The sequence below is a fragment of the Aotus nancymaae genome, unplaced genomic scaffold (genome assembly GCF_030222135.1).
Source record: "Aotus nancymaae isolate 86718 unplaced genomic scaffold, 86718_ANA_hifiasm-v0.15.2.pri h1tg000108l, whole genome shotgun sequence".
NCBI lineage: Eukaryota > Metazoa > Chordata > Mammalia > Primates > Aotidae > Aotus > Aotus nancymaae.
The window spans coordinates 40380160-40400711 of record NW_026988523.1 but is presented as its reverse complement, the minus strand read 5'-3'; the positions used below and the strand labels follow the sequence as shown (position 1 = coordinate 40400711).

Genomic DNA, 20552 nt, shown 5'->3' with positions numbered 1-20552 from the left:
TCCACCTAATGATTTTATTTTAACTTAATTACCTCTTTAAAGGCTCTGTCTCCATATATAGTCACATCCTGAGGTACGGGGGTTCCACATGTGGACTTCAACATATGAACTGGGAGAGAGACACAGTTTAGTCCATAATAGTGCCCCAAGGTGGGGAAAAACAAGATCTGGACCCTTGGGGTTCCGTAGTAGAAAGCGATCACTGCTTTCTATTAAGTGCTCACAGTGAGGCTTCTCCAGGGGAGAATGAGATGCTAATAAGACGGGGAGGAGGAGGAGACCCTGGACAGCAAGGACATGTGCACCATTCCTTCATAATGGAGATTCTGAACAGGAGAAGTACTTCGTTAAACACTTTTTCATTCCTGCTCCGTCTTCCATGAAAAGCTGTTAAACTCCTGTTTCTCAGCCCCAACCCCTGAAATTGCTGAGGCAAAGGTAATTAATAGTTCCTTCATTGGCACGTTTCAATGTGGCAATTGCCATATTTCAATCAAACTCGTTTGAATTTTCTGCAACATTAATACTGTTACTGTTGACTATGCCCTTCTTGAAGATCTATTCCCACGAAACTTCCTTGTTCTCTCTTCTTCAGCCTCGCCTACCCAAAATCCTTTGTCAGCTATTTTTCTTGGGCATATTTCAAAAATTTTTGCATACCAAGTTTCTGTCACTGACTCTCTCCTCTTCTCTTCCTCTCAATCCCTCCTTCCTTTCCCTCACTATCCCCCTTTATTTCTCACTTAACACTCTTACAGTTGGAGAGAGCTTATCCATACTTTATCTTAACCTGGGATCTCTGGATGGCTTCAGATAGAGCTTCTTAAATTATAGGAAACATAATTTGTATATTTGCATCTTTTCTTGGGAGAGGACCCAAAGCTTTTGTCAGAAGTTTGAAACCTCAGCCGTGTTGGTGTCTCCTAAATTGTGTCTTTTGTCAAGACCTGTCTTCTGAGTTCCAGGGCTATGTGTCTCACTGCCATCTTCACATGAAATCTTCACAGCCACCTCAAACTCAATAACATCAAAAGCTGAGATCACTTTCTCCCTCCCAACGCCTGCTCATCTTCCCATTTTTCTTTTGTCCATGAAAGGTACTGCCATCCTCCTTATCATCACTCAAATTAGAAATCTGAGCATCACCCAGACCTCTCCCTCCTAGTTACCCCCATAGCCAATCATTCACCAAGTCTTGTCCACTCTTCCTTCCTAACTTCTCCCCTAGACACTTTCATTGCATATCCACTTGTTAAACAGAGTAGCTCTTGTCTCTTAACTAGAATGCTGAAATAATCTTCCAACTTTTCCGTCTGCCTTCTATCTCTCTCCCCTCTAATTCATTCCTTGGACTGCTATCAGAGTCGTTTTTATAAAATGACTGGCTGGGCGTGGTGGCTCACGCCTGTAATCCAAGCACTTTGGAGGCCAAAGCGGGCAGATCATCTGAGGTTGGGAGTTCAAGACCAGCCTGACCAACATGGTGAAACCCTGTCTTTTAAAAAATAAATAAATAAAATAAAATGTAAAACAGATCTTGTGATTCTCCAGCCTAAAGCCTTTTTATTAGTTCCCATTAGCTTTTAGAATAAAATATGTACTGTTTATCCTAATATACAAAACTCTTCATGATAAATATTAATTGAGTTCCTGATATGTGTCTGCCCTGTGCTAAATGTTGAGGGTACAGTGGTAAACAGGTGAATAGATTCCCTGCCCTCCAAGACCTTTCAGTCCACAAATGCGATGAGTTTACAAAGAAGCAGCAGGAGCTCCTAAAGGAGTTGGGATGAGGGTGGGGGTCACAACCTAATTTAGAAAGCTGAGGAAGGTCTCAACCTCCCATCTTGCATTTACAATCGGCAGGAATCAGCAGGTGTGGTACCAAATATGGAACCAACAGTTTTATCTGCATTATCTCATTAAGCCATGAGTGCCGTTACTGTTAGCCTCACTTTACAGATAAGGAAACTGAGGCCTAGAAGGTTAAATAAGTGATGGAGTTGGGATTTCACCCAGACTCACGTGAGACCCAGACATCTGAAGCCTTTTGGAGCCTGTGCTCCCCCTCTGTAGTCCTCACTATACTTGTGGAACTGCACCCAGCTCTGCAAACACAGCAGCCTGTTTCACTCCAAGTCTTTGCTCATGCTGCTCCTCTGGCCTGGAATGCCTATTTCCCTCACAAATCTTCCTGCCGAATCTTCTGTGACCTAACTGAAGTGTTCTCTCTTCCATGCACACTCCTCCCCCAGATGGAATTAGCCACTGTCTTCTTGTGCATGCACAGCGTTTCACAAATACTCTCACAGTCCCTCTAGCACTTCAGATACTTATCTGATGTTCTCCCCTTAAGAAATTATAAGTCCTAGGGGACGACAATCAACTGACCTCCATAGTCAGAAACTTCTGCTGTGCCTGGCCTTCCAATGAGAAAAAGAGAGAAGAGGAGGGGAGGGAAGAAAAAGGGAAAGAGAATAAAAGCAAACACGAAGACAAGACAAACACTTCAGTATAAGATATCTTAAGACCATCTGCTCTTTTGTAAAAATTTCGCTTTTTTATTTTTTTCCCCAAGAGTCAGGGTCTCACTCTGTTGCCCAGGCTGGAGTGCAGTGGCATGAACATAACTCACTGTAGCCTCTAACTCCCAGGCTCAAGTGATCCTCCTGCCTCAGCCTCCTGCGTAGTGGGGACTACAGGCATGCACCACCCCATCTGGCTATTATTATTATTACTATTTTGGTAGAGACAGGGTCTTGCTATGTTGCCTAGGCTGGTCTCAAATTCCTGGCCTCAGGCAACCCTTCCACCTCACCTTGGCCTTCCAAAGAGCTGGGATTACAGTAAGCCAAAATTTTGCATTTTATCCATCACTGTAAAATTAAACCTTACAACTCCAACAGCACTCTGAGAATTGTTCAACAACGACTTGATGAAAACCCCCTGAAAGCTTCGCAATCTGTCGCGGTCCCTTTCTCTCCTCCTGCGCGCTCTCTCCTCTTCTTCCTATCTAGCCCACTCGTTTGGCAGCTAAGAATTCCTCCCTCCATGGAGAGCCACAGACAAAAGGGAGTCAGATAAGCAAACAAGACCTCAAAGAAGGAAAGCAAAGTGAAGGCCTTGCATCAGAGGTCACATGGCAGAAAGCCGCTTGGATATCTGCAAAGCGGAGCGAATTGAGAGATACCCACCTTTCGCCTCAGAGATCATCCTTAGCCCTGAAGGCGTTGTTTCTGCTTTAGGTTTCCCAGATAAGCATCTGAAGTGTTTCAGCGAGGAACTTTCAGTTTCCAAATACTTGTCTGGATTTTGCAAAATGTAAATGAATCACTTGAGAAGGAGCACTAGAACGGCTGCTGGTTCATTACCCTTGTCCATCCCGGCGTCTAATCCAAGGGCCTGTGGAGGAGGGGCTGCTGCAAGACTGTCGGAGGAGAGGAGTGGGTGCGTGGATGGCAATGGGAGGATCAATTAACTCCACCCAGGAGCCAAATGAAACATACAAGCAAAAAACAAAACCTGGGGAGTGGTTTTTATGTGATTCTGGTGTAGAAAGAGCATTCGTCCAAAGCAAAGGTCAGCGGGCACCTGTGCCAGCCCCTGCCTCCATTCCACCCCTGACAAGCATCAGGTACCCACACCTGCCTGCTGCTCACCTCTTGTGCTTTTCTAAGCCAGATGAGACCTGTCCTAGATGTCCAGGAACCCCCCGGGGGAGTGGCACTATCAAGCGGAGCCATCTGATTTTCTGTCTGGGACCCGTACCATTGTAAGAGTAAACAATGCGTGGGTATGGGGGAGCATTTGGAGGGAAGAGAAGAGGTTAACACCCCTCCCGCTTCCTGGCCACCCCACTCCATCTTTTATGATAAGGAGCCCTGGAGCCCTGGCTACCAGCCTGGCAGACCAGCCCAGATCCAGTGGCCCCGAGGGACCTGAGGTAAACTGCACTAGCGTTGCTCCCCAGGACCAGGGGAACAGCGAAGGTAAAGAGTTGCTGTCCTCGCCCCCCACCCCCACCTTTTCTGCGATCCTTTAGGCCTTTCTTTTTTTCCTCTTTTTCTTCTTCTTTTTTTTTTTTTTGAGACAAGAGTCTCGCTCGGTCTTTAGGCGCCAGACTGGAGTGCAGTGGCTTGATCCCAGCTCACTGCAACCTCTGCCTCCCAGGTTCAAGCAATTCTCCTGCCTCAGCCTCCCGAGTAGCTGGGACTACAGGCGCGCGCCACCATGTCCAGCTAATTTTTTTTTGTATTTTTAGTAGAGATGGGATTTCACCATGTTGGCCAGGATAGTCTCAATCTCTTGACCTAGTGATCCACCCGCCTCGGCCTCCCAAAGTGCTGGGATTACAGGCGTGAGCCACTGCGCCCGGCCCCTTTCAGCCTTTCACTGGTGACTCGTTCTCCCAGGACCCATTTCTCTTCCTCTACCTGGATTTCTTCTAGCCTGGGAATCTAATGATCAAATCACCCTAAAAAGTCAGTGGCACCTGTGGATTACATATCCCGGAGCATATGCATTTTGAATTTTGAAAGAAACTATGGGTAGAAATAATACTGAGGAAGAGACACGGCTAATGGTCTGAAGATTCGAAAGGACCACTTTCTGCAGGCAGGCCCTCAGCTGGAGAGAGATGGGTCTGGGCCAGGCAGGAGAGTGAAAAGTTCTGAGGTGGAATGAAGAGAGCCCTCAGGGAATGCTCCTCTCGCCTTGAATCTCATCCCCAGGGTCATGCTGTCCCATTGTTGGTGCTGAGTGGATCCAAACCCAGGAGATGGGAGCAATCATCCTGGGATGGCTGAGGGTACTCTGGCAGATTGTGCATGTGCCCCCAGATGCTCAGCCGCAGACCTCTGGGGAGCAAAGGGGGCAGACCCACCCATCTCGCCTCCAGGCTCTTTCCTTCCTGTTTCTGCCCTATGGTGGGGCTCACTTGACAGACCAGATTCACAAGTCAGATGACGTTTTAAGAAAAGGAACCTGGTGGGTGACGGGTGGAGGGGTTAGGAGAAAGCCTGTTTACTTCCTCCTGTCCAGTCAGCTCGGTCCCTTTAGGGCTCCAGATAACTGTGGTGACTTGTTCACTCCAGTGTGGCATCATGTGGCAGCTGCTCCTCCCAACCGCTCTGCTACTTCTAGGTAAGTCAAGGGTCTCCCTGGTTGAGGGAGAAGTTCTAAATGCCCTGGGTTCAGCACAGACCTCTTTTCAAGCAAGGGATGGGACTCCCACCAAGGGACCTGGGACCCCTCACCACATCTATAGCCCTGGATTGAGCTCCTAGGACAAGCCAAGATGAGGCTAGAAATGAGGAGAATGCTGGTTCCGATTGGGGCATGCTCAGGAGTGGGCCACTTGATCCCTCTCGGTCTCAGAATCTCTATGTGGAATTGAAGAGCTTAGACTAGATGGTCCCTAGGGTCTGTCTCTTTCAATTTGACATTTCAGGGTTTTCCTCTATGATTGTTAATTTCTTCCCTTTCTTGTGGGGATGTGGGTTGAGGCTGTTTCTGTGGCTTGGTTCAGGGAAATTCAACCTATACTCTTAATTTGTGAGTCTGCACAGGGAGCAAGGAGAAAGGGAACAGTGTTGAAATAGGGATTTGGGTTGACAGTGGGGCAGGAGCCATGGATGCTGCAAACCAGAGAGCAAATAACAAGAGGTTTCCACCAGAAATATTCTGATTCCTGGGGCAGGGGAGGGCAGGGGAGTTTTAAAATCACTCTGATCTCTGCTCCTACTTAATATTTGATTCACTCTTTTTTCTTGCAGTTTCAGCTGGCATGCGAGCTGGTGAGTCAGCTTCATGGTCTCAGATTGACTCAGTGAGGCACATATGGGGGTGATGGCCGTAAGATATTGGGAAATGCTTGCTGCATGGGAAAATGCTGATGTGGGGTTCGCAGGGATAGTTCCTCCAACACAGCAGGGCTTGGCCCTATGCTTCTCTGGCCAGTTTTCCTCAAGATACTGAACAGGCCAAAAATGGGACCACGATGCTCTAAGACTGAGTCACCAAGCATGGGTTTACAATGGGCTCATTTTGGCTTTGAGGCTCCCTGGGAATGCCAGTGTAGAGCCTGCTCCTCTCCCTGTCCTCACCCCACATTTTCTTGGCTCCTCAGAAGATCTCCCAAAGGCTGTGGTGTCCCTGGAGCCCCAATGGAACAGGGTGCTAGAGAAGGACTGTGTGACTCTGAAGTGCCGGGGGGCCTCTCTTCCTGAGGAAAATTCCACACAGTGGTTTCACAATGGGAAGCTCATCTCAAGCCAGGACTCAAGTTATTTCATTGCCTCTGTCAGAGTCAACGACAGTGGAGAGTACAGGTGTCAGACACACCTCTCCATACGCAGTGACCCAGTGCAGCTAGAAGTCCACACTGGTGAGTTGGTGAAGGGGAAGAGGAAAATCACCAATAAAAGGTGAAATAAAGGGCCCTGAAATACTTGGGAAGAGCCAGAGGTGATATTCTTAGAGATAAAAGCTAAGATAAGATGATCTGTGGTCCCACTGAGTGGTGTCAGAGTTGTAGTCCTCTAAGCAAGCAAAATGTCAAAGCCTGTCAGACAGTGGATACAGGACTGCTGCATTGCCGTATTCCAGGAATCATATGAAATGCATACAATATGAATGTGCCATCTGAAAGGTAGGCCATGGCATAGATGCTCAATAATATTTATTTATTTGTTTGTTTTAATTTACTTTATATTTTGAGATGGAGTCTCGCTCTGTCACTCAGGCTGGCGTTCAGTGACACAATCTTGGCTCACTGCAACCTCTGCCTCCTGGGTTCTAACAATTCTCCTGCCTCAGCCTCCCAAGTAGCTCGGATTACAGGCACCCACCACCACACCCAGGTGATTTTTGTATTTTTAGGAGACACAGGGTTTCACCATGTTGGTCAGGCTGGTCTCAAACGCCTGACCTCAGGTGATTCACCTGCCTCAGCCTCCCAAAGTGCTGGGATTACAGGCATAAGCCACCACGCCAATAATATTTATTGAATAAGTTAATGAATTTGGTTTTAGGACCTCAATCTCCTTCTCACTCTCGGGCATGTAATAGCCTAAGCTACCTCCCAACACAATCCTAATGGCCTAGCATCATATCTCTCTCTCCCCATCAATGCCATACTCATTTTTTTTAAAGAAATAATTTTTACTTTTTAATTTTATTTTTAATTTAAAAATATTTAATACCATAGACTTCCCAATCAATGCCATACTCAAACCTATACTTAAGCATAAATTTGGCAATGTGATATCTCTTCCAATGGCGGTATGCACATGTTCAGCCTGCACATTAATCATGCAATGAAAGTCTTTGTGTACTATTAAAAGAATATAGACATCAGACACAGGTAGGAGGAATATTTTGAAGGCAGGAGTCTTTCCTGGTGTCCCTGCAATCTTACCACATAGACTGGTCCCTGCAGTGTCACCCGCAAACCTAACTCTACTTCCATGACTGCTCCATTTGTACAATGTTTATGGGTGCAACGAGGCTTGGAAGAAGAAGGGCAGAAAGAGGCGGATCTGCAAGAGAGCTTCGCGGAACTAAGCCTCTGAAACTAAACAATAATGTTTGTGGCCCCTTTGCCTCTGACTGTACCACCCAGCTGACACGGTCTCCACTCTCCAGATTACAAGAAGGAATGTCCTTTTCTAGCTAGGTAAGAGATGTCCACCTACAACCAAATAAAATGGGGAATTACCAAGAGGAAGCAATAGAAAAATCAGTTCTAGGAGTTATTAGTTTGCCTTGAACTTCGCTCTAGAAATTGGCTTTAGAAGTATAGCCAATCAAGGCTATATTAAACTGTGACCATGAGAATTAGCTTCACCAGGTAAACTTCCGAGCGTTCTTTAGGACCCGTTTCACTTATGTCTGCCTCTGAGAAGCATTTTTTACTTCTTTCAAGCAGAATGACTTTATTCCACTCTAGTTGTCCCTGCAGTCCTTTATTCTTAGCCTGCTGTAGCACTCATCATATTGTATTGTGATTATTTCTGAATATTTGTGTTTCTATGTCTAGACTGTAGATTATTTAAGGATGAGAACCATATGTCTAGTCATCTGGGTATCTCCAGTCCACACAGTATGCCATACATAGTGAGTGCTTGATGAAATATCACTGGAAGGAATATATATGTGGACATTCACTGAGTCCATGACAGGACAGATTGGACCAAGAATGTTCTTCCGAAGGCCACCAGACTATATACTAACCATGACCTTATGCTAATAATGATTCATCTCTCTGCTGAAAAAGTGGATCGATAGGCACATGGCTTCTTTTGATAAATGATATGTCTTAATAGGTAATAAAAATTACTTTCTGTTTAGCAAATCTTTGTGGTAGAGAATCATGACCAACACATGTCCTACCAATTTTGTTTAGCATCAGGTAGTAGATTTTTAAAATTATAGTAATTCAACCTGAGAATGTGGATTTAAAAAAATAAAAAATAAAATGACGGTAAATTTTATTTTGTTCTTATCACAAAAGTCATTTGGGATCGATTTCAAAAATATATAAAAGCGAACAGGGGAAATTTTAAATGTCCTTCAGTCCCACCCCTTCAGAGAAAACCCCTGTTAATATGTAAGTGCATATCCTTCTTTTATTCTGTGCATAGTACTTTTTAAAGTGTTTTCAGTATTATGCTTTTTTAACTTAACATTGTCTCATGAATATTTTCTTACGCTATTATAATATTTATCTACAATATCATTTTTAAAAAATTATTCAGGTCCTCTCCCAACCACGACTTCATGTCCTCTCTTTGGGAAATCTGATGATGTGAGAAAAAGCTCTGATGATATACAAATTTTCTCTCTTGAAGGCCATGCTCAGTAATAAAGATGGTCTCACTGAGGCCCCGTGACACCTCAGAAACCACAAATTTGCCACACTGAGCACTGCCATGTCCTTCCCCTCCCTGATGTTTACATTGAATTCTCTTTCACAATTTCTGCAGCCACTCCATGGCCATCGTCACCTTATTCCTGACTGCTGCAAGAGTCTTTCAATTGTCTATACCTTCTGAAATCTACCTTTTCTCTAATAGGGCAAATCATCATTTTCAAATGTACTTTTTACTCTGATCTAGAACTTGCTGTGAGCCCTTATTACCTGCCACAGCAAATCTAAGTCTAGCACTTAAGGATCCTGCAGATATACCCGGCACTGGTTCTCACGGCATCACTTACTCCCGCTGCTCTGTGTTGATCTTATGTGTGTGTGTTCCTCTTCACCATTAGACAAAGGTCTTGGTGTGACTTGAGTTCTCTTGCAGGGACCCATCAGCTCTTCCCCAAAGGGAGCTATGCAGGTTTGGCTCCCAATCTGGCTTTCCCTTATGTCCCAGGATCTGGGTGGTACATGGCCCCTTCACAAAGCTCTGCACCAAGAGCTGAGGCCTCCTGGGCCTGGGGTGTCTCTGTGTCTTTCAGGCTGGCTGTTGCTCCAGGCCTCTCAGTGGATGTACAAGGAGGGAGACCGTATTCACCTGAGATGCCACAGCTGGAGGAGCACTCCTCTGCATAAGGTCACATATTTACAGAATGGCAAAGGGAAGAAGTATTTTCATCAGAATTCTGACTTCTACATTCCGAAAGCCACACCCAAAGACAGCGGCTCCTACTTCTGCAGGGGGCTTATTGGGAGTAAAAATGTGTCTTCAGAGAGTGTGAACATCACCGTTATTCAAGGTAAGAAATGTGCCACCCTGGAATGTCCAGGGATGCCTGTGTGTGGAGCCTGCACTCACATTGGGAAGATGAGTTGGAAGGAGATTCCCGATTCTTACACCCACTTCCTCATATGTGGTTCCCCCCTGGTGATCAGCAGGAGGTCCCTGAAAGTCCATGATTGCTGGGTAGGTTTGCAGCTCTGTTTCAGTCCATTCTTTTGGGATAGCTAAGAGGTGTCATTCACTCTGCAGTGTGACCGCAGGAGCAGAAGTCACATTTCCTCCCCAATAAATACCTCTGTCTTTCCTTACCCTAATCACACCCGCGAGGTCATAGGTTCCTATGCTGGCGTCTTTCTTATTCAAGCCTTTTAGCCATGATACAAACTGGCAGGAGCCCCTCACAGAAAGAGCCCAGAACCTGGGGTCTGGCTCTGCAGCTAATTAACCGTCTGACCAGAGGTGAGCCACTTAGTCTCTCTAAACCCCAGTTTCTTCTTCTGTAACAAAGATAAGCTGGCATTTATTGGGCATCTTTCAATGTGGTAGACTCTGTGCTACACAATTCTTTTTGTTGTTGTTTGTTTGTTTTTGTTTTTGAGATGGAGTCTCACTCTGTCACCCAGGCTGGAGTGCAATGGCAAGGTCTCAGCTCACTGCAACCTCTACCTCCCAGGTTCAAGTGAGTCTCCTGCCTCAGCCTCCCAAGCAGCTGAGATTACAGGCACCCACCACCACGCCTGGCTAATTTTTGTATTTTTAGTAGAGACAGGGTTCACCATGTTTGCCAGGCTGGTCTCAAACTCCTGACCTCTTGATCCGCCCACCTCGACCTCCCAAACTGCTGGGATTACAGGCGTGAGCCACCCACCCGGCTGCTAAACAATTCTTTACATGCACCTGGTTTGGCTATCATAGAAGACCTTCACAACATGAGATAGGTAATATTGATTCCATTTTACAGATCAAGTAACTGAGGAGCAAAAATAAATAAATACGTTGTCCCTAAGGTCACATCAGACACTTCAAAGCCTGTATATTTAACCATTAAGCAAAAGATTTGAACAAGCACTCGTATCCTACAATCCCAGCCTCCAGAATCAGAGCTCTGGTGTGGTGCGCCTGGACTTGCCAGCTTCACACAACTTCTATCTGTAGCTAGTCCAAGACATACACTGTGAACAGTTTGCTCTGGTGTGGTGTGCCTGGACTTGCCAGCTTCACACAACTTCTATCTGTAGCTAGTCCAAGACATACACTGTGAACAGTTTGCTCTGGTGTGGTGTGCCTGGACTTGCCAGCTTCACACAACTTCTATCTGTAGCTCTGGTGTGGTGTGCCTGGACTTGCCAGTTTCACACAACTTCTATCTGTAGCTAGTCCAAGACATACACTGTAAACAGTTTGCATGTAGAAAGGCAGCAAAACATCTTTTGAGATTTTGACATTACAATGCCATAATTTGTACAAAAATGATTTCGTTACACTTGAAACTGAAAGTAAATACTCCCAAGTGGTTAGGGAAAGAGAGAGCGAATGAAACAAATGGGGTAACCTGTAAATAATGAGTGGATCTGGGTAAATGAGGATGTATGAGAGTTCTTTGTACTATTCTGTTTTTTTTTTTAGCACAAAGAGAGATTTTATTTTAAATATAAACATTTAAAAGAATACTGCATAACCTTGAACATCATCTCTTTAAAAGAAAACAAGCTGTGAGAAGCTAAAAGCTTGTGATTTTTTTAATTGCATTTTAGGTTTTGGGGTACATGTGAAGAACATACAGGATTGTTGCATAGGTACACACATGGCAGTGTGATTTGTTGCCTTCCTCCCCATCACCTATATCTGGCATTTCTCCCCATGCTCTCTCTCCCCAACTCCCCACCCCCAGCTGTCCCTCCCCTATTTCCCCCCAACAGACCCCAGTGTGTGATGCTTCCCTCCCTGTGTCCATGTGTTCTCATTGTTCAACACCCACCTATGAGTGAGAACATACGGTGTTTGATTTTCTGTTCTTGTGTCAGTTTGCTGAGAATTATGGTTTCCAGATTCATCCATGTCACTACAAAGAACACGGACTCATCGTTTTTCATGGCTGCATAGTATTCCATGGTGTATATGTGCCACATTTTCCTTGTCCAATCTATCATCGATGGGCTTTTTTTTTTTTTTTTGACACAGAGTCTAGCTCCGTTGCCAGGCACCAGGCTGGAGTGCAGTGGCATGATCTCGGCTCACTGCAACCTCCTGCCTCCCGGGTTCAAGCAATCTCCTGCTTCAGCCTCCTGAGTAGCTGGGACTAAAGGCGCGTGCCACCATACCCAGCTAATTTTTGCATTTTTAGTAGAGACGGAATTTCACCATGTTGGCCAGGATGGTATCGATCTCCTGACCTTGTGATCTGCTCGCCTCAGCCTCCCAAAGTGCTGGGATTACAGGCATGAGCCACCGTGCCCGGCCTCTGGTCATTTTTTTAAGTTTGAAAATAGTAAGTTTGAAAATACATCAAAATCAAGAGTTTAAAAAATTGAAATGCAAAATCAACAAATTTGTCCCAGTTTCTAGACAATAGCATTGTCTGACAATTTCTTAACTGTCACACAAAACCCAGCTTACAACCTAACTTGCTAAGGCTCTGTCACATCTCTGTCAAACAAGCGGAAGCCTTTGCTAAGCATTTGGTGAGCTGTACTCTGCTCAGATAGCACTAAGATCAGGAGCTAACGGGAGGAACAAGGCTTTCCCCCAGACTCCCCCGCCATTCCTACCACTTGCCTCTTGGCAGTTGTCAAAGACTCTCTGCTGGTGACCTCATTGTTTGTTCCAAATATCTGCCTTAGTGACTGTCTTTTTTTCCTCTCTCCACTTCTCCTAATAGATTTGACAATGTCATCCACATCACCAGTCTTTCTGCCTGGATACCAAGTCTCTTTCTGCTTGGTGATGGTACTCCTTTTTGCAGTGGACACAGGACTGTATTTCTCTGTGAAGAGAAACATTCGAAGCTCAACAAGGGACTGGAAGGACCATAAATTTAAATGGAGCAAGGACCCTCAAGAGAAATGACTCCCATCCCATGGGGGTAATAAGAGCAGTGGCAGCAGCGTCTCTGAACCTTTCTCTGGATTTGCAACCCCATCATCCTCATTAGGCCTCTCCACGAGCAGCAGGAAACATAGAACTCAGAGCCCAAGTCCCTTACCCAGCTTTCGACTCTTCCTTGGTCTCCAGTGGAAGGGAAAGGCCCATGATCTCCAAGTGCCAGCAGGGAAGCCCCAGTGAGTAGCTGCATCCCTAGGAATTGAAGTTTCAGAGCTACACACTTTTTCTGTCCCAACCATTCCCTCTCACAGCAAAGCAACGACACAGGCTACGGACGGTAATGTTGAAACATGTAAAAACTGTTCCTATTATAAATTACCCAGTTTATGGGGGACGAAAAGAAAAATAATTATTCCTAAATAAATGAATAGGTAGAATTAATGGTTGAGGCAGGGCCGTACAGAGTGTGGGAGCTGCTGGGGATCCAGGGAATTCAGTGGGACCAATGAAAGGATGGCTGAGAAAGAGCAGGGTAGTGCAGGATAGACTAAGGGAGGTGTCCCCATGCACCCAGAGATAGATAAGGCTGTCTTCCTAGAACATTAGCCGTTGTGGAATTAACGGGCAATCATGAGGGTGAGGTAGAATTGAGTCTTCCAGGGGAATCTATCAGAACTGAACCATCTGCAAGTTATAGTGATGAGCCCTCTAAATGCTAGGAGCAGAAAAGGTCCTAGGAAGGAGACTGAGGATTGGAGAGGGGTGGGGTGGAAACAAAAGTACTCCACTTTCCCACGTTAAGCTAAGTGAACAGAACGATCTCAGCGTCAGAGTGGGAAAGCCTGAGAAGAAAGAGCCACCCACGAGCACACAGGAAGGAAAGCGCAGGAGGTGAACATGCTTTTTTTGGCCAGAGTAGTAAGAATTAGAGGGTAAGGGCAGGGACTGTAAAACCACCCTTTCTGCTTCAATACATAATTGTGGTGTAGCTTTGTTCATTTCATTTATTAAACAAATGTTGGATAACCAATACTAAATGTACTACTGAGCTTCACTGAGTTAAATTATGAAACTTTCAAATCCTTCATCATGTCAGTTCTAATGAGGTGGGGATGGAGATGGCAATTGTTGCTTATGAAAGAAAGCTTTAGCTGTCTCTTCCTGTTTTGGAAGTTTTAAGCACAACAGTTCTCTGTTAGAATAAAGCATATTACAAGATCTTGCATGCTACTCTTAAATAGAAGACGGGAAAACCATGGTAATAAACTATAAATGATAAAATCCTTTCTTCTTCCCTTTGTCCAAGACTGTAACAGAGATTGGTTTGGACTGGTGAAAAACATCCCCTCATCCCAGCAACCATCTCACCACAACTCATATGAATTAGCCAGCTTGCTTTCCAAAATTAGCCAGCTTGCTGAGACAATTGGGTGAAGGGGGCTTCTTACGGGAAGTATGGGATAGGAGGGTGAATAGCAATTGGAGTGTTTTAGAGCATTAGGGCAGATAGGAGAAGGCACAGCTACGCAGTAGGTAGAGGCCTTGGCAGAGCTAAAGGGTCAGCCTGATTGTATGAATTATGAGCTATATACCAAGACGATTCAAGCTAGAGTACACACATAAATTAAATATTAGATAAGATTCAGACATGAGACAAGTGCATTTGGAAACCTTGGACATTCAGCTCACATTTATTTACTACCGGCAACGTGCAAGCTTGAGTTCAGGTGCTGAAGATATCAGATGAACAACACAGGGTCATTCCCTGGGGAAGCTTTATTTCTAATGAGAAAAACAAATAGGATGAGAGTGAAGAAAGAGCTGCAGAAAAGAGGCTTGATTTGGGGGTTGTGGTCATGAAGGATGAGTAGGAGTTTGCCAGGCAAAGAAGAAGAGAAAGGGCCAAGGTCCATGGGCAAAGATTCGAAAGCCAGAGTGTGAGTTCAAGAAAGCCGTTCGGTTCTGTTGTTTACAGCATCAGTGATGGAGGGGAAAGAGTTTTCAGGGCCAGATCATAAAGGGCATTGCCTTCCAAACTAAGGAGATTGTATCAGACCGTGCAACACCTTGAAGTTTAACTAGATCAGGTTTGTACTGTTACAGTATTTTCGAAGGATTCTCTGGCAACTTCTTGAAGGATGGACGGGTCGGGAGAGTTGAAAACAGGAAGCCATCTAGGGGCAAGGTGAGATGCAGTAACCCAAAGGGAGCAATGAGGATGTAACGCGGTGAGGCTGGAGAGGAAGGTGACGAATCAACAAGGTATTTAGGAGGTTGACTCTCCAGGAATTGTCAGCCAGTAGGACGCCGCATGACTAAGGACCAGGTTTCACACATAGTGCCCGTTTTCTGAGTTAGGAAATAGGAAGGCAAGGCAGGCACAGGTTTGGTGGAAAGATAAACAATTCGTTTTGAGATTTTTAGTACTTTCTTCCTTTGGTCGGTAAATTTTGTCAGTTTTAAAACATAATTGCAGCAGCTAAGCAGCTAAAAGTTCTAATTGCAACCCTAATCGGAAAAACCAAATACCTCAAAACTACCCGTACCGCATTAAGGCGGAAGAGGACACTGGGAACCACCCATTGCGGGGGTCAGCTGTCAGAGCTCCCCGCGGTTAGCACTTAACATCGGAAGTGGTTTCTCAGTCAAGGTTTCAAAAGCCCGAGGTTCACAAAAATATCACTTCGTCCCTGGGTGGGATCGAACCACCAACCTTTCGGTTAACAGCCGAACGCGCTAACCGATTGCGCCACAGAGACGGGCACTAACAAACTTCGCTGCCAAGTCACTTCACTGAAGAGAAAATGCTCAGCGTTCTACGTCTTCAAAAAAATAGACTGATGTTGAAATCTGTAAGACAATCAGCTTTCTGTGTTCCAGGGCGCCGCTCATAGCTCTGAGCTAGGCAGGTCTTTTTCCGCGCTAGCACTTGCGTGGATCTGGAGCTTCCACCAGAAGAGGCTGAGAAAAGGAGAGCAGAAGAGGATGCAGGAACAAAGGGTCTGTGGGGAATCAAAAATGGATGCTATCTGTGGGTTCGGGGGTTCAGTTGGTTTGGTCAGAGAAGTACGACTTTGAGCTTTTTTTTTTTTTTGCCCTTGTAGACAATTTATGTATGCCTGTGCACACGTTTAGTGCTGACTCATAATAAGCTTATTATCGTGAACATTAAAAATATTTTATGTGTCCAATCACGTCCAGCAGAATGTGTTATCTAAGTAAGGGAGTTTGGTATTACAAAATTACTCTTCAATCCTCGCTGTTTTGAAAGGTTTCTACCGGCATATTAGACATGCAGACAAAACACGGAGCTTAAAAAGCCTGTAATATTCCAGTTAATGGTGTTCAGCTTGGAAATAAAAACTAAAAAATATTTTTTAAAAGTTGCCTACAACTTAAGGACTTTCATGCCGACATATCCAGATCCAAATATCTGAGGACAGAGCCCCCTAATTCCACCATCATCGACCTAGGGCACCTGGTCAGGGCTGGGTCTAAAAAGTCATTTTCTGAATTGCCCAAGACCCAGGCCCCCTCCGTATCCTCCACACAGAAGCGTTTTTCTTTCTGCACTGCCATCCTCCCTCATCAGTGGACTCCAGTTTAGATGCAGGTGGAAGCTTTCAATGATGTTCAGTGAAATGATACGCAAACATAGATATGCATATGCAGAAATTATATGTGCATATGTTTATGTGTACACTTTTATATATTATGTAAAATACACATATGTGTATTGTATGTATAATAAGTAAATAAATAAATAAATTTGCCAAATGACCTTTAGAGTCTTTTATTTATGTATGTATTTATTTTTGAGATGGAGTCTTGCTCTGTCGCCCAGGCTGGAGTCCAGTTGTGTGATCTTGGCTCACTGCAACATCCACCTCCCGGGTTCAAGCGATTCTCCTGCTTCAGCCTCCCAAGTAGCTGGGATTACAGGTGCCCGCTATCACGCCTGGGTAAATTTTGTATTTTTAGTAGAGACGGGGTTTCCCTGTGTTGGCCGGGCTGGTCTAAAACTCCTGACCTCAGGTGAGCCACCCACCTCGGCCTCCCAAAATGCTTGGATTACAGACATGAGCCACCACGCCAGGCCTAGAGTCATTTCTTCTATAGTTAAAATTTTTGTTTTTGCTCGTCTGCTCAGACCTGTGGAGTCGGCAATAGAGGCAAGTGTTGTGGACTGTCTACCACCTGGAAGCTCCGTAGTCACCGACTGGATCAGAAGTGGCATGGTAAAAGGTACAAGGAAGCCTATTTGGGCACAGCCCTGAAGACCAGCCCTTTTGGAGATGATTCTCATCCAAAGGGAATTGAGCTGGAAAAAGTAGAGGTTGGAGCCAAATAGCCCAACTCTGCCACCGGGAAGTGTGCCAGCGTCCAGCTGACCAAGAACAGCAAGAAAATCACAGCCTTTGTACCTGATGATGGTTACTTGAACTTTATTGAAAAAAACTATGAAGTTCTGGTTGCTGGATTTGGTGGAAAAGATCCTGCTGTTGGTGATATTCCTGGAGTCCACCTTAAAGTTGTTAAAGTAACCAGTGTCTCTCTTTTGGCCCTATCAAAAGCAAGGAAGAAAGCCCAAGAATGTCAGTTTTAATGGTGAAAACCCAATAGTAATAAGTTTTCATTTGCCAAAAAAAGTTGTTTTTAAATGTCCTTTCTTTTTTAAAATTATAAGGACAGATGATAGTTTTCACGGCTATTTGTTTTATGAATTTCCTAACTTGGCAAAATGAAAAGTTGGCAACCCTATACTAGTAACCAACTTTTTTGATGTTATTAGAGACAGGATCTTTCTCTGTTACCTAGGGTGGAGTGTGGTGGCATGATCATAGCTCACTGCAGCCTGAAACTCCCGAGCTCAAGCAATCCTCCCGCCTCAGCTTCCCAAGTAGCTGAGATTACAGGCTTGAGCCACCTTGCCCAGTCAGCAACCAACATTATAGGGAAATTTTGTTCATCTGTGAAGTTCAAGTTTAGAACCACCACTCTGTGCTTTATCCCCATTGTTGGACTGACAGCAGAAATAAAAAGTTATTAGTTTCCAGTTGATTGTGAATGCACGTATGTTTTCTATGCTTCATTTTACATGTACGTGACAGCAATCCAAAAGCAGGAAAGAAAAAAAGAAGAATTTTAAAAGAATAATAGAAAAATTGAGGTCAAAAGTACAAAACAGGGTGGTGAAATTAATTCAAATATATCAGACCTTTTTTTTGGAGTGGGAGTGGACAGAGTCTTTGTCACCCAGGCTGGAGTGCGTGGTGCCATCTTGGCTCACTGCAACCTCCATCTCCAGGGTTCAAGCAATTCTCCCACCTGAGCCTCCTGTGTAGCTGGGACTACAGGTGCGTGCCACCACACCCAGCTAATTTTTGTATTTTTGGTACAGATCCACCCATCTCAGCCTCCCAAAGTGCTAGGATTATAGGCTTGAGCCACTGTGCCTGGCAAAGGCCAGTAAGTGTCAACATATATCACGGAACAGTACTACATGAAGCACATTTTCTGAACATAAGGAATTTAACTCAGAAATCAATGACAAAAATAACTTTTAAAATACTTCATATATTTGGAAATTTAAAAAAAAGCAATTTGTGGAATGCAGTGAATACGGTTATAATGGGGAAATGTATAGCCAGTGACTATTCTGATTGGTCAGTGCTATATCTGTTAATTCCTCCACAAAAAGAATTATCTTCTGGGTTTTGCTTTTGGCTTTCCCTAGACATCCCCAAAATCCAGCCTCCATACATTGGCTGGCCACAGGGAACTGTAGGTGGCCACTTCCAGAAAAGTCACTCAGTGCCTCCCAACCTGAAGCGCTAACTGAATCCAGATATGGCTGGTGTTGGTTATAGGTCCCTGTCCCTACATGTCTCCCAAAACAGGAGAGCCTGAGCCCTGATCCACTTAGTGATTGCCCAGTGTCAATCTGGCCCCACACGGCTGTGGCTAGCCTCTACCAGTCAGTACTACCCTTTGGTTCTTCTTGCTTGTGGGACTGCAGCCTCCATGAGACCTTAGTACTAAGAGTCAGGGAATATCAGGGAGAGCAGGCAGGCAGTAACAGGTTACACTGAAGGCATAAGCTAGATGATGTGGCCTCCACTGGTACAGATGATCCTCTTGTTACAGGATGGGGGCTGTGGGGCCGATGAGAGCGTAAGGGAGGTTTGGAGCTAAATGGTGGCTGAGGTGCAGATGTCCCTTCTTCCCATTCCTGTTGAATTTCATCTCCATTTGATAGAATAAGACTTTTTAAAATCTCAAACATCATCCCACTATAGGCATTAACATTCATTTTAGCAATAAAAAGGATAATTAATGCTTGCTCATTGCCAGGGACCATCCTGGCAATGTTTATATGTTTGTAATATATGTTTATATATTAATCCATTTGAAAATTATAATTATCGGCCGGGCGTGGTGGCTCACGCCTGTAATCCAAGCACTTTGGAGGCCAAGGCGGGTGGATCACCTGAGGTCAGGAGTTCAAGACCAGCCTGACCAACATGGTGAAACCCCGTCTTAAAAAAAAATGAAAATTATAATTATCATCATTATCCTCTTTTACCGATGAGGAAATTGAAACAAAGAGAGCCAAGATTCAACCACAGGAAGCACAGCAGAGCCCAAGGACTTAATCATCACACAGTTGCCTCATCCAGCCTGAATGGTTAGGATCAATCTAATTATAAATGTCATTCCAATAAATGACTTTTGTATAACAGAAGATAACAGATACAGAAACCTTCAGACAATATTAAAAGGTTAGAAAATTTGTGAATACAATTGCTGTTAGTTGATCCAATGACAAAGAACTCAGTATCATAAACAGCACGTTAGGAAAAAGTTTCAACTTATTGAGACCACAAGTCACCTAATGACGATCAGTTTTTTGGGAAATAATCAAAGGAGTTTGATTCCCAGACAATTGAATCCCTGCCCCTCTCCCATGTAACTCAGTTGCGAATCAAACTCTCACTCTAGTACATCTGAGCTTTTTGCCAGCAGAGAGGGAGGCCCGAATGGGTTGCTTACTATGGGCCAGTTTAGAGGTTGTCTGGAAAGGGGAAAGAATGTGCTTAGTCTGTGGGCTGCTTTGGAGAATGTGTCATTTAGCTGAGCCTGGGACCTTGGCCACGGACTACTGAGAAAGCTTGCCTCTCAGACTTGGCCTAGGACCTTGGCCGGGAACTAATTAGGGGCTGAAGTGATGATTTATAGAGGCTGCTGAGCTTGGCCCTAGACCTATTAAGAGCTGAAGTGAAAGCTTGGCCTGGACCTTAGGCCAGGACCAATTAGGGACTGAGTGATGATTATTATAGAGGTTGGACTTAACAGTTTTAAAAAAGGAAAGGAGAGTGCTTACTGGAACCCACTGGAGCTTACTGTGCCTCTGCCTAGGAAAAAGAAGAAACTTTTTCCCGAGAGCCCGAGGACTATACAAAGGACAAAGGCATTTCTATGCCAGGCTTTGTTCCCTTATTTGAGTTCGCTGGAGGGTTGTGCAAGTTTTTAATCTCGTTAAGTCAGAGGTTCTCCTATTTGTGCAGCCACCGGCATGTTCTCAGGCACAACTTCCCGTGCTAGTTCCCTTATGGGTGCCCGAAGCTTGACTTTTTCCCAGGCTGCCTTTTTGTTATGTGAGAATGCGGCACTGACCCGTGGGCTGGAGGCTCTCCAGAGACCCACTCCTTGCTAACTAACTCCTTTCAGTCCCCCTTAGGAGTGGAGACACTAACTGCTGTTAGGGAGATTGGGTGTTGATTTTTTTGACTATTTTTTGTCGTGTGG

At 44.8% G+C, this 20552-nt stretch overlaps 1 protein-coding gene, 1 non-coding gene and 1 pseudogene across 3 annotated transcripts; 2 read left to right on the top strand and 1 right to left on the bottom strand.

Annotated features, from left to right (window-relative positions):
* The first annotated feature begins 4744 nt into the window (after window positions 1–4744).
* On the top strand, window positions 4745–14026 carry LOC105715307 (low affinity immunoglobulin gamma Fc region receptor III-A-like). 2 transcript variants are annotated; one of them, XM_021667377.2, is made up of 5 exons: window positions 4745–5142; window positions 5775–5795; window positions 6131–6385; window positions 9460–9717; window positions 12580–14026. In XM_021667377.2, exons 1-5 carry the CDS (start codon window positions 5103–5105, stop codon window positions 12765–12767), a joined length of 762 nt encoding a protein of 253 aa, XP_021523052.1. In that variant the 5' UTR covers window positions 4745–5102; the 3' UTR covers window positions 12768–14026. The 2 variants fall into 2 exon arrangements, with proteins under 2 accessions (XP_021523052.1, XP_012305015.2); XM_012449592.3 differs by having other exon boundaries at window positions 4961–5142; window positions 6128–6385.
* A 628-nt stretch (window positions 14027–14654) lies between these two features.
* On the top strand, window positions 14655–17676 carry LOC105715491 (small ribosomal subunit protein uS12-like; annotated as a pseudogene).
* Window positions 15429–15502, bottom strand: TRNAN-GUU (transfer RNA asparagine (anticodon GUU)). Its single transcript has one exon. It is a non-coding gene; the product is annotated as a tRNA-Asn (tRNA).
* Window positions 17677–20552: the final 2876 nt, after the last annotated feature.